The sequence below is a fragment of the Ischnura elegans genome, chromosome X, assembly GCF_921293095.1.
Source record: "Ischnura elegans chromosome X, ioIscEleg1.1, whole genome shotgun sequence".
In the NCBI taxonomy this organism is placed as follows: Eukaryota; Metazoa; Arthropoda; class Insecta; order Odonata; family Coenagrionidae; genus Ischnura; species Ischnura elegans.
The window spans coordinates 53,264,071-53,283,818 of NC_060259.1; the positions used below are offsets into that span (position 1 = coordinate 53,264,071).

The 19,748-nt window shown below is 37.2% G+C and overlaps 1 protein-coding gene across 2 annotated transcripts in view; it reads right to left on the reverse strand.

Moving 5' to 3' along the window:
• The window catches only part of LOC124170862 (endosome/lysosome-associated apoptosis and autophagy regulator family member 2-like), a 52,512-nt gene that overhangs the window by 22,926 nt on the left and 9,838 nt on the right, over positions 1-19,748 (reverse strand). Inside the window, exons 1-5 of one of the 2 annotated variants that reach the window (XM_046549872.1) lie at positions 14,113-14,393; positions 5,802-5,928; positions 3,858-4,059; positions 3,301-3,451; positions 1,098-1,287 (exon numbers count right to left, since the gene is read on the reverse strand). In XM_046549872.1, coding sequence (XP_046405828.1) covers positions 1,098-1,287; positions 3,301-3,451; positions 3,858-4,059; positions 5,802-5,928; positions 14,113-14,220 — 778 coding nt within the window. In that variant the 5' untranslated portion in view covers positions 14,221-14,393. Of the gene's footprint in view, positions 1-1,097; positions 1,288-3,300; positions 3,452-3,857; positions 4,060-5,801; positions 5,929-14,112; positions 14,394-19,748 lie in introns of those variants that run through there. The other variant, XM_046549871.1, reaches the window with a different exon arrangement.

Below are 19,748 nucleotides of genomic sequence, written 5' to 3' on the forward strand. Positions count from 1 at the left end.
TATGTTCCTATTAAGTGTCATTTAGAGCAAATTTCCTGTTTAGTGAGTGGCGTATTTCAGGCAGTGTAATTAACACTCTTTCACAGCCAGCCTTCCACAGGGGACTCTCTCACAGCCATGGGCTTCAATGCAGTTGATATGGCACAGTGATTGAAACTCCGAGTAATTATTATCTGGGACATTCCACCTCAACTGAATGAACTTTGTCCCTAAGGGTCTCAGATATTGATGAAAATTTCTGTATGGGAATCATATCTAAGCAGGGCATCTACTTTGACAGTCAATTCAATAACCTTTTTCCTTACAATATACAGTAGACTCTTGCTTATATGAACAATGTTATTAAGAAGTTCTCATTTTTACAAAGTAAATCATTGGTCCTGATGAAAAGGCTAATCCAATCTATAGTAAAAGAAACCTTACTACGAAATTTTCGATATCAGGAAATTACAACCTCCGTCCTGGTCCCAGTGGTTATAAAATGAACTTTCCATGGGTAAGCAACGGCATTTAGGTGGATATACACTACGCTACATCATAATCATTGCACCACATTGAAGTTCTCCACGTACACCGTACCCAAGAGCGTCAATTATGGATCTTTTTTCAGTAGGAGATAAGTGACCAGCCACGTTGCATGCACAGCTTGATTAGTTCGTCACAATCATGAGTAAACACAAAATTGTAATGCAGTGTTGCATTCTGCAGGATAACCACACTTTTCGTTGGCTTGCATAGGTTTATCAACTTACGAACAAGGTCTGGGAATGCATCATGTTCATATATTGAGGATTTACTGTACATAATTATCCATAATTTAGTCCCGTATATCATACACATGACTCTGAAGCTATTCTGCAGTGCAAGTAGTGCGGGAAATTGAAGAGACATGGAATTTTGGCAAGGAAAGTTTTTTGCGATGATTCCTAAAACAAATGCTCTTATGAAGTCCGTCATAACGAACCTCCGTTTTTTCAGTCCCGTGAACTTCTTAATGACAAGAGTTTACTGTATGCCTTTTTACACAGATTTCTGGCAAAAAAAGTAGCAATGGGGCATCATAGTTTTGTGAGGTAAAATGAAGAAAGAATCCAAACCTGTAATTTCTACAGACTTAATTAAAACTGGCTTCCCCTTGTGGCAGTCCATTCCAATTGTCTTCCATTGAAGCACATTTTGTCCTGCCTTAAGGTGAATAACTTGTTTCCTCCATTCCCCTTCCTTTGTGGCAGCAGGCCATCGGTCAATCTTGGAATCACCAACTGATTGACACTGCTCATTTTGAGCCTAAATATAAACATGATAGAGAGGAATTCAATTTTTCCCAGCAAAAAAATAATTTTAATCCATACACATATGAATGATATAACTACGTGAGAATTAATACGATTGGCACCCACATTACACAGGGCCTATCACAATATCTTAAATTAACCCACAATCCAAGTATCATCATTCATTATTGTGGCCAATACAATGACAGAATGAATGCTGTCCTATACTGAATGATTCTCTAAACATTCTGAATCAGGTTTAAAAAAAATTTGAAACCCAAAAATTTAGATAGCTATATTTTTCAAAGTTACGGCTTGGTAACAAAAATTCAAAGGAGCAAAACTTTTCATCTTCATAATTAAATGAATTACATACAATTACTTACAAGGGGAGACCACGTACCTTGCTCCACCTTTTTCAATGCTGTTTTTCTTATGGAATTCGGAATGGTGAACACACCTCTGAAATGATAGTGGTTCCATTGAATGGGCCTTAGTTTGGCTGTAACTGATTAATTTTCGAGCTGTATTTTTAACAAGTGCTATATAATCCCAAAATAATGCAGCGATGTACAGATGGGTGGGTTAGTCTAGTAGTGAGCGCCTCTGGCTCTCATTCGGGGGGCCAGGGTTTGAGACTTCGTCATGGCAGTATATTCCGTAGTCTTCATTTTGATCGTGTGGCGACAAGTATTTCATTAATTTTAATTGCAGCAAACATAAGCGTGAGATAATTTTTTCTTCATCATAATGGCGATTAGGTATTTAACCAGTGTCATTTCGAATGCCCCTGGATGAGAGCTGGATATGCTCATTACTAGACCAACCGACCCATCTGTACTTCTCTACGTTATTTTGGGATTATATAGAGCTTGTTAAAAATACCGCTCGAAAATTAATTAATTACAGCCAATCTAGGGCCCATTCAATGGAATCACTATCAGTTCAGAGATGTGGTCACCATTCCGAATGCCATAAGAAATACGGCTTTGAAAAAGGTGGAGCAAGGTACGTGGTCTCCCCTTGTAAGTAAAGAGCAAATATGTGAAACTGCTGTTTGTATGGTATCACAATTTCCAGCAAACATAGCATTATAAAATATTAACTCATTGACAAAACTGCACTGCACTATTAAAATAAAATTTACCACGAATTGTGATCAATAACATTGGCTTTTTTTGGAAAGACGATTAAAAATTCCACTTCACATTTTTTTCATTGATCATAAAAGAAGGAAGTATGTAAATAAAATGAAATAAAATCTTCCCTGATTCTATAATTGGAGATGTTTGCAATGAAAAATATGCTCTCCAAAGGGGATATGAATGGGACAGAGAAGTGGATTGCTATTGATAATGAAATATGTAATAAAATTGATAATATTGATGAATATTGATAATGAAATTTTATTAACATTCTGCCCATTAATACTTAATGAGACTAAAATCCTCACTAAGTTCATTCTACTCATGCTCATCTTCTACGTATATGTTCTGCATCAAAATTTAAATTAGTAGAAGTAATTTTCCCTCATTTTTCACCTTAGAGAAAGAATAAATTGTGACAACATGCAGAGAAGAGATTATACTTGTTTTTTGTAGTAGAAAATATTGACTTATCACAAATATTTAAACTAAGCAAGGACATGACTTCCTACTTTCACATTATATCTGTTATTTGAATAAAATACAAGTGATACATAATTTAAATAAGCTGGGACTAGACACGGTGATAACTTTACAGTCACCCAGAATAAACAAATTGTGCAACAATTCCACAGAGAAAAAAATAATTTGCCTTGTCAAGGTGATTGATTTTTTTCTCTGCGGAATTTTCACACAATGCGGTATATAATTTCAGAGGCCACTTTCAAAACAAATACATTTAGAACTCATCTTTACATCAAAACAACAAAATTTCCAGTCTCAATGTCCAGAGCAAGGATAATTAAAAGAACACTCCCAATAACATAATTATTAGTAAAATTATGAATGGCATAGTAGAATACTCACAAGCTCATACATACCTCAAAATCAAAAACTAAAACATCCTTGTCAGAATATTGGTAAATGTATGTTAGATTGCCTGGCTTCACCAGATGAACTGTGTACGTCAGTGTTGCAGCACATGGCCCTCCAAGAGATGCAAGAAAATCCCCTCTTGGCTCCCAGCCATACCTTGAACAGATTTGACAATTTTTCAAACATGTGAAAAAGCAATATCATTCCATTGTGCGAATGCCAAAAATTAAGGTTCTGAATAATTTCTATGGGCCATGTATATGTAAAGGCTGTTTTACACAGGGCACGTCACTGTGCAGGTTAGCACTGAAAAAATGTTGAAATTGCAAGAATGTGAGCTTGGAATGAGAGCAGGGGCTATTTTACTGTCTCACATCCATGCATTCTCGCACGTGTTATAGCAATTCACCGCCTTACACGATGCAATTTTGATCACGCCTAGGTGCATACGTCAGATTGCGCAATAACAACCCCATGTAAAGCGGCCTTCAAATAGACAAAATTTATCAATACTATAAAAATCGTAGCATACTAATAAATGATTTATAGTTTAAATTCTTACCTACTGCAGTTGACGTCACCTCCGCACCTCCCCATGGTACTAAATGAAGACCTGAATGATTCCACTTGTGAATAAAATCCTTCAGGTAATCTGTCCCATGTATCGAATAATGCCCCACCACCCAGTGAATATGTTCCAGGTCGACATTTTTGGCATGTCAAACCTGCTAGGTTATAATAGCTTCCAGGTTCACATGATATTCCTATAAAATAAATGAAAATAAGATTTTAAAAATTGTTTTAATGATAAAAGAACTTTGGAGTCAACAGTGTATGAAACTCAGCCAAATTACGCAACATATTAGGAAATGCAGTAATATTGACTTTATTCATGTGCGCTAAGTTTGAGGTCATAATATATCCACACACATATATAAATGGCATTGTGACCAATTGTTATTATTTGCTGAATTTACATATAATGATCCAGATACTAGTAATTTCCCAACATACTTAACTGAACGAAGTTCTCTCAGATTTCCTAACAGGTGATTTTGTAAGCTCAGAAGGGGATATGAGGACACGGACCTACATATTAATTACTATCTGGCTCTGTCCAAGGGGTTCGGAATAAAATTCATTAAAAAACCTTTAATTCATAGGAGTGAGGGATAGAAGTAGTGACCCCTCTTTCTGACTATGGCCATGTGAATGTGATTACAGCACTGCTAACTTATTGCAATTCATTAAATGCATCATCGTTATATTCCTACTGACAAAGATCACCTCGAACACATAAATGGCATCAAGAAAAGACTTACTAATGAATGCAAACAGAATTCTTGGGTTCTCCACCGGGTAATTGGCTGCGTGTCTTGCGACATTTTGAAAAACGACTTGATCTTCATCCTCAGGGGATCTTCTGAGCAATTCAGGAATGGATGAAGAGGAAGTTGCTCTTCAAAACGTTGGGAGACATTAAGCTAATTACCTGGTCGAGAACCTCAGAATCCCTTCTCCACCTGATAAGGTGGGATAATCTAAAATCACACGTCACAAATAGGGCTAAAATTCTGATAAAACTCATTTCAATAAATCCTTCATGATTAAATAGTTGCTATAAGGGCCTTCTTTAAATCTGAAGCAACAGAGAACTAATGGAATAATATGGTCAAAGTATGTTTAGATTTCTTGAAGAAGTACAACAGCATGAAACATAAGTCTGATTCATCTGCCTCAGATACAAACACTTGACAACCTTTTCTCTCTTACATTTTATCTTCTCAATTCCTGAGAGAGATGCATTACAAGGAAATTGAAACACATGGAATACAGAAAACTATTTCCAAATAAACTATAATTATGGTAAAAGCAAAAGTAAGTAAAGTTTTGGTGAGAATATTTTGCATATTAAATAAAAATGTTAAAAAATAGAGAAAAATCTTTAAACATTTATCAAACTTTTTCTCAATTCCACTTGGCACCTTTATTTCATGCCACCACAAAACTATGATCAATCAATACATTTTCAATCACATATTTATACATAAGTAAACCAAATAGGTTAGCGGCATGAACCTCAAAGTAACATCTACTAGAGTGGACTATTACTCTTAAGTGGAAGATATATTGGGTAATAAAAATAATTAAGTTGGACAAGTTTGAACCTCATTTAAATATTAATAGCCTTTGGATATTATGATGTAAAAAGTGGTGATACATGACCTCCTAAGAGCAAGCTGAGTTGATTGCTCAATCTGTATTATGGCAAAAAGGACAACATGGTTTTACTAGGTAATTTCAATTCTCCCATTTTGATAGACCCTCAAGAATGTATATAATACGTTAACATTAATGAAACACAGGAGGGACTCATACACAGAAAAGCCTATAAACAAAATAACCAATTTATATTTCATACTATTTTGGCATGACATGCATAACACCATCAAAAGAATCTTTGAAATTACAACTCCACACACTGTAAAATTCAATTTATACTTACGGCAGCTATCAACTCTAGTGGATGGGCCGGAACCTTGATCTGCACAAGACCCAGGGACCAGAGGAACCTGCACTCTCCACCGACCTTTGTCAGCATCACACTCGGTAAGCTCATAGTGGTAGTCTGACTGCAATGCAAGATTAAAATTCAAATCAACTTTCATGACTGGGATGTGTACAAAAGATAGACATCTTCTGTAATTAGGAAAATACACATGCCTAGGAAGAGGACTTAAATTCCAGACACTATGCATTTAAATGATGAAATATTTACAACAACAATCTATTGCTAATAACTATAAATATATGATAAATAGAATTAAAATGGCACCAAATTACATTAAATATTAAATGCACTATGACAGATTTGCTCCAAGAAAAATATCTACTTCCAATTATTCAGATATGATTCAGTAAACTACATGGATGAATGTTGAAAAAAATTGATCGCCACAAATTCATCCGATAAAAATGTTCTTACAACCTATTTCATGGCAAAATGTTTCCCATACAAGGCATCAGATCAATGCATCGACTTAACATAAAACTCATGAAAAATGATTTCACCTTGACTGATCTTCCATAAGTGTTTAAGTTACATAAACGTATGATAACATTATGCTACATTGCTCCTCAGCAGTACTTATGTGCCTCCTTAGCATTGATTTATCCTTTTCATTATCCTTCTAATTTTGATCCATATTAAACTTCAATTCTTATGGTCATTTTTTTGTTAGGTAGCTGATAATATTTGTCTTTGCAATAAATCTCACGAATTAAAAAAAATGAGGTATGCAACTTGCACTACACATTCCATTATCACCCCCAATTAGGGGATGCCCATTAATTACGAGAGGTGTTTAGGTGAAGAAGATGGTTAAGCAAAATCTCACCTAATCTTGCATAGGAAAAGGTGGGTCTCAGAACATATCTCCCTTTCTTTTCCACAAGAAACAGAGTGAAATTTATAGAAATTTATATTTAGTCAAACTTGTCTCTACACTAAAATATGGCCATGGCCATGAACATGCCATGTATCAGAAATACATTTCATACTTTCAGCAAATAAAAGCAAACTGTAAAATAATACGCCTAAGAGAGACAGATAGGCAAAAATTTGCCTAGCCAGTCTTGCAACAAGTGACGAGGGAATCGGTGATTCTATGGTGTACAAAAAAAAAAACAAAATTTTGACGATACAGGGGGAATTTTCTTTATTCTATGCTAATGCAAGAAAATACACCGACATTTTTTTTCAGGTAACTTAGGCAATAGTTGACCCTGTAGGAACACATTAAAAGTTCACTAATTTCCATTATCCACATGTAATACATGCTGCCTATCTCCTAGGGATATGACTGATTTTTAAAGCTGAACAAACATTATCTTTAATTATTAAACAGTCACACTCATACCAAAGCACTGGGAATAGCAAAAAATGAGAAAAACTAGTTTTTACCACTTTTGTCAAACAGGCATTTCCATTCAAAATTTGCAGGTCTCTATGAAAAGTATCTGCTATACAGGTACATGGTCACCATCTAAGATATCTATTGAAAAATAAAATGTGTTGAAGACCTATGAGAATGATTTAGAGATTTTTCACTGCTAACTTTCTAAATTTCATGAAATCACAGCCATATGGAAGGCATGCAACACATATTAAACGGCGAAAATGGAAATTTATGAAGTTCAATGTGTTTCAACATGGTCAAATATTGACAGATTAGATTGAACTCTTATTGGGTCATTTTTTCATACCTTCACAAAAAAATGGCAATGTCCCCTCAGCTTTCAAACTTTAGTTTTTTTTGGGACACCCTAAACGACCTGCAACCCTCCTTACTTAACTATTCAGCATAACTTACACATCAACCTTCATATATTTTTTGGGTAAAATCATTATTTTATAGGAGCATCAGCAAGACAAGCAACTACCTTTTACCTTGCTTTACTCTTCGATAAGCTATGTGCTTTGCATGTCTTTGAATGATTTCAGAAGGTTGTACCTAACTTTCACCACACTAAAAACTAGTCTTTTACACTGTCATTCTTTTCAAGTCCCAAGGTCCCCTTTCTTTTAAGTAGGCAACCCAACCTATAAAATTTCTTCAAATTTTCATTGGAGAAATTTGAAAATTGAAAGCAGCCACGAGTTATCAGTACGACTTTTTTTCAGGAATTTCAAGATGTTTCAATTCAACTTGAAATTCAAATGCCATTGGCTCGGTTAGAGATCCTCACAGATCCAAACCGACCTCCAAGTAGATGTGACTACATAGTTTTCCGCGGTGTCGAGGTTCCGAAGTCTTCCGATGCTACCGCGTCGGTTGTTGGTTTGAGACAACAGTTTCGCTGGCACTGCTGCGTCTTCAGATGGAAGATGGCCTGAAGACTTCATCTTCCACCTGAAGACGCTGGCAGCAGTCCCAGCGGAACTGCTGCCTTAAACCAACAACCGACGCGGAAAAATCGGAAGAATGGAGACTACGAGCAGATGCACTGAGTGATGTCAAATTTCAATGATTTTTCTGTTGAGAAATTACCCTGTGATTAGGGAGTATTAAAGGGTATTGATTTGCCGGCAAAGAGAGGAAAATGAGGCAAATTAACTGCCGCAGTTATAACTTGTTTAAAGAAACATGTGCGAGGGCATGGCCGCGACATGTGCGAGGGCATGGCCGCGACATGCAATGATACTCCGTCATATGCATAATTATACGTAGATACTTAAACATACAATATCATGGAGTGCCCTCCTTTAAAATGAATTAACCTAATAAGGTTATGGTTAACCCTTACGTGCTTCTTCCCTAGTCCCCCAATGATATCATCCATAAACCACAATGACTCTATATTTCCTATAATTTTCTTTCGTGACATGGATATTCGAGCTAATTGTCGAATTAGCAATTGCAAACACAACAGTAGCCCAAAAATGTGCGTTCCGATCACCGGCTACTACTACGATCTATGACAAAATTGTCTACCTACAAAAATGAATTTATTGGCATCCAATTTTTCAAGCACATATTTTTTCAGGAAAAATCAACTGCCAAGAGAGTAAAATAAGTTAATTTATCAATATCGGCTAATTGATATAAGTTTCTTTCCTCGTTTCATCACGCCTCCATGGTAAAGACTTGATTAAAGTAATGCGCAGAAAAGTATTCCGGCTTGCATCAAGGCCACTGCTTTGCCACTAAAATGTCAACTCTACGATCGATAGTTTAAATTGGGCAGATACGGGGTATTTCTTCTCGCGTGTGTGTACGCCGCCTGTATGGAAACAAAACTTACAGGTTTCGCGAGCTTCATTGGTGGAGCATATTATGCTTAAGAGGTTGAATTTGCCGTTCTTTCCATCCCAGCCCTATCCGGTTAGACATAAAACACACTCCCCCCTAATATATAATATAAAAATACGGAATATGTTACAGCGTTGAAACCTCTTGGCACGTGGAGTAATTCCGCAGAGGTAATACGAAGATCTTAATCCGTTCTATGGTATCATGTGAGTGATCCCAAATAGTTCCAAACTTCCTCTGATTAAATAAAAGGAATGCCCAACTAACACGAGCATAACTGCTTCATTATATTAATTATCTACGAGTTAGCTGGTGGAATTGATGCATCGTGCTAATCACGATTGTCCCCCATGTAAACAATTCACTGTTTTTCCTGTTTTAGTGATCTTTACCATAGTTCATTATACATTAGATCGGATAATCCTAGTACAAAAACGAAAATTTACTCCAAATAAACCGATCTACGATTAATTTTAAGCCTTTCGTTATGCCTATGTGAAGAAACTAGATATTTAACAGAGCGAAAATTTTGGAAATGGATACGGGGATAGAAAAAGATTCAATTTTTGTAAAAGTAATTAATTTACAATGATAAGAAATCGGAAGCGCCAACTTTAATATTGCGGCACCCTATTTCGGGCTTCTGTCATCGGCGATTGCGCGCCAATCGGCTCTTGGGCGCCATCTACGACTTAGGCGCAATTGAAGGCCGGTGAGCCCGCGTCGCATTTAGATGACGCATCACTCGACCGGTCTTTTTTTTACCGACGTACTACTAGTTCAAAAATCAAGCAATTATCTTGATGTATCAGAGAGTCTAGAGTAAATCCTTGCCAACATACATATTAATTGATTTAATCGTCACTGGCTCAACTTTGTGGAATATCTCCATATTAGTGGGATTAATAACGACTTATTAATTTTCCGTTCAATAATTTCGTTTATTTAAACCGACCTGTTTCGGCACTGTCATTCTCAAGGGTACAACTGCTAGAACACTTTGTAGAATATTTCTAAGTTGTTGTTATTCCCACTAATATTGAATGCGAAATGGAAGGGAGGTTATTGGTTATTAACTCCCATATTGCTTGTATCTACAAGCTATTTACTGATTACCGTTCCAAAAATAACATTTATACAAAAATAAACATTTATACAAAATTATAATCTAGTTATTTAATTTGAAGCTGCATGTTTATAGTATCATATTTATTACACGACCTATGTTGTGATAAATCCTGTTTTGAACGCAGTAATGTATTGGAGTGGTTGAATGGTGAGTTTATAATCCACCATGAGCTAACTCTAATTAAATCACTGACTAACATATAATAATATCTAATATTTGAAAATTAAGGTTCAGTGTTTCCTGAGAGGTAATACTAATTTCATATTTCTGATTCAGGACAATGCTCACAACGGTCAACGGCATACATAATGCATAGAAAAATTGTAAAGATGGCAGTCTTTAAGTTGACATTTCGCTGAAATGCTTTCCTGAAATTACGGGGTGGGCGGTGCCCTCTCCCCATGACCATCATCACAAAACCAAACGAAAAGCTTACTTGAATGAAGAGGAGATAACAATTGTGAATACAGTCATCACTTTGTGAAATAAAAAATATAAAATTGGAGTCAGCAAATACGTCACGTCATGTGAATTGTTAATCCACCCCTGAGACTAAGAGTAGGTTAAAGATTGGAAGAAGGGTAAGGTCAACGGATTCAATCAGATTAAAAAATCTTCACCGTTTAGCGCACCCCCACTTAGTGTCCCTATCTTATACTCGATGAAGCAAAATTTCCACGACATATTTTCCCTTAAAAAAAGAAATCTGTCCGTTTAGCATAGACACGGCCATTGACGCGTATATCGCTTGACAATACCCGCTGAAACCAATGGAATACAAACCCACACCGAAAGAAATTACTTCACGACCTTATAACGAAAACCATTTCACAGATAATTATCATGCGGCTTAACGGTACTGAAATACCCTATTAATATATTTTACGTCTTTCCTCCACGACTACATGACTAAAACCGAGAGGATAAGAATAATAATGAGAGCTGAATGTAATCATAAAAAAGAACGACGCCTACCAGTGGTATTGGACCAATCTTGAGGAGAGACGGCGAGGTAATCACAGCTGAACTGAAGTACGAATCTGACGGAAGTACTGCAAATAAGTGTACGCATACCTCCACCTCGACCGGATGCATTTGGTGACGACTTACTCACATTCAATTTACACTATCATCTTGAAATTTTCACGGCTCGCAGAGGAAACAATTGTCAACATCTGCCTGCAACTCAAAATGCAAAATAATACCATAGTATTTTCTCAGTAGAATCCTTAGGGTTATATTTTCCCTTTCATAGTGCCAAGAGGTGTGCCTACCCGTCAGGATGTCCAACCACAAAAGTTGCATGACGTGGCACAACAAACGGTAATGAGATAACGACGAAAAAGCAGCGTCGGAAACAACCGGAAGTAGCAATTCGAGCTTTACTGCTAACTGCAGCCTACTTTCATTGTCAAGAAAGCGAACCCAATTTTTTACAAAAAAAAAACAATTGCTATCACACTAAAATTTTGAGGGTGCATGCACATGGTGACCCTAGCAAAAAATTTACCTGTATCTCAAATATGAATATTTTACGAGGTAAAATTTTTGTACTATTATCACAGGTATATGTTAACAATGGTACATCATTCTTAACCTAAAAATTGAAGTAAAGTAACAAGTCATACGCCAGGAAAAATTACGAACGGTCGAGCAGGAGTGATAGGTCTTTGCCAGCCTCTTTCATGCTGTTTGTAAACTTAAAACAAGCTATTTTTACGTGACACACATCAAAGCCAGTTGGAATATTTAGTAATAATATTCAGAATAGTTTATTTCTACAAAATAATTCATTTTCCCCTTCCTCACAAAATCCGCGTCTTCCACCAATACGTCTGAATGTATTTTTTTTCATGCAAATCTTCCCACAGGATTGCGTTTTACAAAAAAATTAACTACTTCATTGCAACAAAATTAAAATGCATATTGTACTGATTTACACGAGTCAACAAGTACATCAGCAGCAATTATCAGAAGCGCGGTTCCATTTCCATGACTATCAATGAAATTAACTGCAGAAGTTTAAAAAAATATATAATATTCAGTTAACACGAGGTAAATGCGAAACGAATGACGGAGATATTTTGGATTCTACCCAAACACATAAAACTCGAACCATTTGAAAAGAAATTTCAAAGTTTAAAATGTAAACGATAGATATCAGATCAGAAAATACCCGAACTCTGTATCAATGTACATATAAAATATTTGCAAATACTTAAATAACAAATATCAGCATAGAAAGCAAAGTTACCAATGAAAAGGAACGCGATCGTTCCAACCTGTAGAAGTATTTGCAACCAACACGGCGTGTATGCAGCAAGAAAACATGCGATTCTCAATGTGTATAGCAATGTGGGAAGCGTTAAGAACTCATGCACAACAGTTTTAGATTAAAACGCTGCTCCGACGAAATTAATTGCTCGAAAAATGCTATCTTCGCGAAACCGGAAGCACCCTTTGTTTTAGTGACACCAGATTAGATATCCTCGACTCTACGGGGTGTGCTTCTCACTTGGAAGAGTCTCTACGACACTTTTCCGAACAAGTTGGATGTTCTCTCACTCTATTGCCTCTTCGTAGTGACATTTAAAGGTGGCGTAGGCCACCGCACATCTCTACTCTGATCGGAAACTATGGAAAAAATGACCCCTTTTACAAAATTCAAATTCCCTCCATTAAGAAAATCTTAACCACGTTTTCATCATAGGGATCCAAAATTAAGACCCATTTATCTCTAAATAATACATTAAAAAAATTTATTTCTCACACAACAGTCTTTTGAGACCATTTACTAAATAAAGAGTCATAAAAAGTGTTTCAAAAAGGACCATGGAAAAATTAACCCCTCTTCGAATGCTAAGAGGCTAAAAAAGAAATAAGCTTAAATTCCCTCAGCAGATATTCAATTCAGGTGCAAAAACTGACAGAATAACTGAAAATAAAACTCAATTATTAAGTAAATTCCTACCGTTATTAAAAATCACTGTACATCGATTTTCTTTGCTAGCCAAAGACCTTGGCAACAGAAACGTTAAAGAAAAGATTTACGAGGGCTAAAGAAAAAAAAAATTAATTTCATGAGACTATAGTTGGAAAGATATACCAAATGTTAGACACTATCCGGTGCTTTAAAAAATATATTACTATAGCAAGAATGCACGTTAATAACTTAAAATATAACTCCTCAATGCTGTTATGTTTATAAAATTACAACCACGTAAGAGCATCATCAATAGATTCCGACTGGTAACATATGGTACTAAGAAAACATACATATCTCTTTTCCAATTGAAAACTAAAGGGAAAGGAAAGTTTATCTGCAATCTTTTCCCTATCGGCAGAAGTCAGATACGAAACGCACCATATGGGTGGCCAATTAGATACACATAAACGTCAAGGCTGATTTTGACATAATACTGTCATATTATCAAATCAAATTGATAAAATTTCCGCCACTGGATAATAACCACGTTAACATTCTAGCATATGAAATAACATAATAGCTGAATAAATTAATACATCAGAAACGTTTGAAAGTGAAAATAAGATTTATGAATTAGCCACTAAAAACATATAACTCGGTCCTTTTATTTACAATATTTCAGCGTTCTCAGCAGTGGGTCATTTCAGCAGCATAAATACTTAAGATCAATCAGGATGATTTGAATAACACGTAGCTGAGCACGCAGAAAGTGATAGAAAACTGATAGACGATCATTACAAAAAGAAAACAGCTGTGAACCCAGTTAAGTATCATCGCAACCCTGGAGATCGTATAAATCACACATCGGACACAACTAACAGAGCCAGAGACCTGTACCCCTTTACCAAGGTCAGGAGGATTAGCAGTAAAACTGTGGGAGGATACCAACCTGCTTGCAAGGTTCTAAGTCGTCATAACTGCTGCTGCCAGAAGCGATGAAATATGAGGAGAAGAAGGAAAGGAACAACACTCCAGCAGATTGTCCGTACCCTTTCATGCTGACTCGATCAGTACACAGCACTCGAGGAAATCCCAGGTATCTGTTAGAAGGACTTCTACGAGGAACACAAAAATACGAAATTAACCCTCATCCCTGGGCCCCACCACTATGAGCCTAACGAACGAGCTCCCACGGCACACACCAGCTACCTTCTGTTGGTAACATTTATCGATCTGTCTCGCTGAGCACGAGACAGCGCGCGCACCCTTCCCGTTCTCGAGAGATAGACCGTGATTTGAGACGCCTCCTCGTCTCTCTTTTCGTTTGCTAATTCACGCGATATCCGTCAACATTGAAGCCCGCAAGTGGTGGCACCTTTCCACGGAAACGAAGCGGTTCAATTGAATAAATCAGAGCAAAGGAAGATGCTTTTCCCGAATGCATTACTTTGACGTGGTCGAAAAAATACGGGAAATTTTCCCCGGTTTAGGAACGATTTCGGTTCCAGTGTTTTACGCATCAATACCTGAAGAGGACGTATAAATCTTTTTCAAACTTAAATTTTCGAAACGAGGTCGAAAAAAATACGGGAAATTTTCCGCGGTTTAGGAATGGTTTCGGTTCCAGTGTTTTACACATCAATACCTGAAGATGACGTATAATCCTTTTTCAAACTTAAATTTTCGAAAAGAGCTCGTATTTCTTCTAAAGCATTGCGTTGAAAATTCACTCGCCAGCGGCTGATTCTTCGGAATTTCAGTGAAGTATACGTTTTCCGATTTCAATTGCCTCAGATAATATGGTGACTTAGACCCCCAAATAAATGCCATACCTTTGTAAACTCAATGTTTAAAAAACAAAGGCTCAGGCGCATGACCTTGCAGAAACCACTCTGAAATGCAACCACTTGAGATACTACGGTACAAATCAAATGTTGCGGTCGTCGAATTTAGACATTCATTATCATAAAAAAATTTAAATTGTAGGACATAAGTGATCACCTCAAGCTCACCTATGCGAAACTTAATGATATTCAAAACTGAAAGTTAATAAGCTTCATTCCCCATTTTCTAATACGTAAATTCACGTCGTGAGAATTTTGAAGCCAAAATTCCACACCCTGCTAAAGTTCATCATGGCTCAGCCACGTAGCCATAGGGGGAGGAGGGGCTTCATCTCCCCAAAAACCGTTTCCCTGGTGGCGACTGCCCGCGATGCAACCGCTAAGGAGACCATTAGCCCAGGGGTATCTATCCTCTGACATTCCATTTTTCGTTATAGTGACATTTCGTAATATCTGCCACCGAATCACGTCAAAGTAAAAATATTCAATACACTCGCAGGATGACACATAGAGGACATTTAGAGATAAATAGACGGATACGTTCTGAGTATGAAACTGAGGAATGGAAATCATAGAAGGTAATATCACCATTGTCTTAGCGGAAAAAAAGACGCTGGGAATAGACACTGCCGGCCGGCTTCTGGCCGTGCAGAATGAGTGTAGATTGTTCCGACGATTAAGACAAAAGATGTGAATTTTAGCATAATGCAAACAGAAGGAATACCTTATTTAAAGAAATTCATGGTTCCACAATGCGTTAGCTTGGACAAGAATTACCAGTGTAGGCAACCCCAACACCAATCAAGCCCTTGCCGAGGCAAAGCCAGGTTTCGCTAGTAGTTGGCTCTGGTCGCTTCTATAGCGGCGAGGGTATGTCCTGTCCCTCCCTTCCTTCCTTGTCCCAGAGGCGCCGCCATGGTTCCTATCACGGCGGGGCCTCTTTCCTTTTTCCTTCCTTTCCAAACCCCTCCCCGGGAGCGCGGGCGTATCAGTTGTAGTACTGGGTCCCGGCCCCGGTGGTTGTTACCCTGAAAGAACCCCCCTTGGGTTCGCACTGGTGGATATTCCAGACAGAGGATCTGGACCTTATAGACAATATATTTATCTACTTCTAATACAACTATTTGATATAATTTTTGTTTTTTTTTTCCCGGCGAACAATTGCAGTGAAGCTTTCTCGGGCTTCGCACCGGGTCAGGTCCTCCATTTCTCCTTCCAACGTTTCGACGGACCACTCGCCCATCGTCGTCAAGGATTCAGGAATCCAATACCAAATCCTCAAAGCCTCGGGGTATATATACAGAATTCTGTGGGTGAGGGCGGTTCAGCGTCTCCTGATTGATGCTATTTTTAAGAGGTGGTCCCATATATGGCTTGAATTAAAGCCACAGCCTCCGTTGATATTATTGATGCTTTTTCGAATCTGAATGTATTCTTTTACTAAGCGGACCCAGTATCCATGAGATCGACACAGAAGCTGCGCTTCTTCCCAGTGAATCATATGATTCTCGAGAATGCTGTGCTCAGCCACTGCCGATTTTTCCATTGTCCTAATCGTAGGTGTCTACGATGTTCTTTCAACCTGGTCTCAATAGTGCAGCCCGTCTCTCCAATGTAGGTTTTTCTGCATTCACATCGTATTGTGTACACTCCAGCAGTTTTTAGCCCTGCTGGGTCCTTTGCCTTCACAAGTTGATCTTGCAATTTTGGTGGAGATAAGTGAATGGTGTGGATATCAAACCTCTTCAGGATTCTAGAGATTTTCCCTGATATGGTGGAAATATATGGGAAATGGGATCCTTTGCTTATTCTGATGGTATTTATCCTCGTTTCCAGCAACACTGCCTAGTTTTTGGGCTTACTACATCTACACAATGTCCTGCAGGCTTCCTTAAGAGTGTGTGTCAGGGGATGAGTGCTCATGCAGGTGCACTTCATAGAATGAAACACGATAGTTGTTATTTGAACGTCAAGACAAGGGTGTGCTGGCGTTCACACAACTCTTGGGCTGTAATTAATTTTTGGTACTTTGAGTTGTGAAAATCAATTTATATTTCTGTGGCCTTAGTGTGAATGTGATTATAAATTTTGTGTTTGTATTAATCGCGAAAAAATTACCGAGATTAATATTTTATTTCTTATGCCTGTAATAACACATGAAAATTTTCGTTTCACACGTTTTATTCATCTTTGATATTGATTCATATTAGTTTCACATTATGCCTATTGTAATCCTAAAATCCCCTCGCTTCAATACAGCAAAACATGTCTACGATATAACGTGCCATTGAAAATAAGAAAGGAATACTTGGTTTTATATGAGCAACCTCAAACGTGGGACGGCTGTTTTTATTCCGCGCGGCCACCTTCTGCGTGGAGGAAAATGCTCATCTCATGACACCTTAATTCACCAGAGTTAATTATTCCATAGTATAGTGTGATCTCATTATAATAGGTTGGATAATTTATTCCTTAAACGACCCTGAGCAAAGGGTTGTTTTCGACGGCGTTAGCTAACCTCCATATTAGAATCGTTGAGTACATTTCAGTCTGCTATTATTGATAAGCTTGGCCACTGATTGAAAGCAAAGCAAATGAATGTCGGTAGCAGCTCTAAAAGGAGCTTTGTCCTCGCATCACTTCTAGCCCAGAAGAAGCCTCATCCTGCTGTCTTGATTATAGGTTCAAGATACTTTGAGAGAGCCTAATTATTATGGTATAAACGATCACAAGGATAAGATTGGGGAATAAACTGCAAAATCAAAATATTTAAATGAAGTTTTTTCCACAATAAGGGACCATAGACTACCTACTAAAATATGACATTAATTTTGGATTTTGAAAACGATATAAAATGGTATCCAATATCCTGAAAGAAATTTTACTGTAGGTGGAGATTTTAAAGTACCTTCCATAGATTCGTAGACCTTTAGCTTCCTTACTGGTGAGAGATAAAGGTGTATTAAGTGATTTGCGAAGCGTTACTGCACGCTTTTTCATCAAATGCATTGCATCACATATCCTATTGTTATATAGCCTCCGTACCAAACAAAGGAGAAGATAATCTTGATTTATTAGCGACAAATATACCACATGAACGTGAACACCATCTAGGGAATCAGCGACAATGGAGTAATAGCAGCTAAGTTTTCTATAAATATAGCTAAAAATTCAAAAACAAGAACGGATTTTTTTCATTTTTGAAAGAGCTGATTTTTATAGGGTCAAGAGTAGTAATATACATCGTCGAGATTAAATGAAAAAAAGCACCGCGGATTTATCCGCTAATGCACGTGAGTTAATAATTTAAAAATTTAAGTTGTCTAAAGCCGCCACGAAGAAAGGGTTCTGGAATGCATTCACGAATTTTAAAGGAATAACACTTGTAGAGCAGTTACGGGATAACCCAAAAGCATTTTGGTCTTATGTTAAGGAAGTTCAAGGTAAAAGATCTACCGTGTGTTCGCTAAAAAACTATAATGGAGATGCATTGAAAAATAGTTCCGATAAAGCGAATTTATTAAGTTACCACTTCAAGAGCATGTTCACCGAGCCTTCTGAGAACTCATCCAAGACAGTTGACAATCACTGAATCAAGGAAGATACCTCCTCTCGACATTCGTGCGCACGGAATGGAAAATTTATTGAAATCCAAATACGAGTTATAATATGTTTATTCAACGATATATCATCATCGAGTCTAACTCCTAGATATTTCACGGATTCAACTGCCTTTAATTGGGTGCCCCGAATGATATAGCTATGTTGTAGGGAGTTCTTATTCCAGAAATTCATTACTACGCATTTTTTCAAATTTAATTCTAACTGCCATGTATCGCACCACGCTTGGATAGCAGCAGAATGGAGTACAAACTAGAAGAATTATACACAACGTTAACGAGGCATTTTTCAGTCACCCATATGCAATATGTTTAAATTTCGTGATGTTGTTAACGCTTCTAAGTCGAACTGAGAGACAGTTCCATATTCGAGAGTCGGTTACTGAGAACGATTTATTCATATGAAGCGTGCGATGCTGTTGGATATGGAGATCAATGGTATGTTTTCGGGGGGGTATGTTATGTACTTCAATTTTTCTTACGAATTACTCATACACGTAAGGCGGGTAACCGGTCGGAATATATTTCTACTAGTCAATAACTCTTCTCGAAATCATGTACATGAAGGACAGTAAAACGAGAACAAGGAGAGGAGGAGGAGTAGCTCAAATAGGAGGAGGAGAGGGCCAACTATTATTAATAAAAAGTAGAGCCAATAATTTTGCTGATAGTGCATTGGAATGTGTTTGGAGATCAATCGAGTGCTCAGCTAAGAGATTGTATTTATGCGAATAATATATACCACCATATTCAATCCTAGATTAAGTTTTAGAGTTAAATAGCCAGCTTTGCAGAGACATTGTAAAAGTGTGATAAATGGCGGCTATTTAAAATGTTCTATCGATCGATTGGGAAAAACCTTGCTTTTAAAATGTAGGCAAAGACGCGGACCTATGATAAACTTATCATACTTTAATTTTAATAATTTATCTACTTACTTTTTTCATAGTGTCCTCACTAATTTCACGACTAATATAACAACACTTTTACCTCGACTTACTATACTTCCATTCCTTGCAAAATATTGGAACATATTATTTTCTATTCGGTAATGGGTCATCTACCCAGACGGCACAGGAAGTTTTCGTACCTGAATACGAGGGTGGACCATCAAGATACAA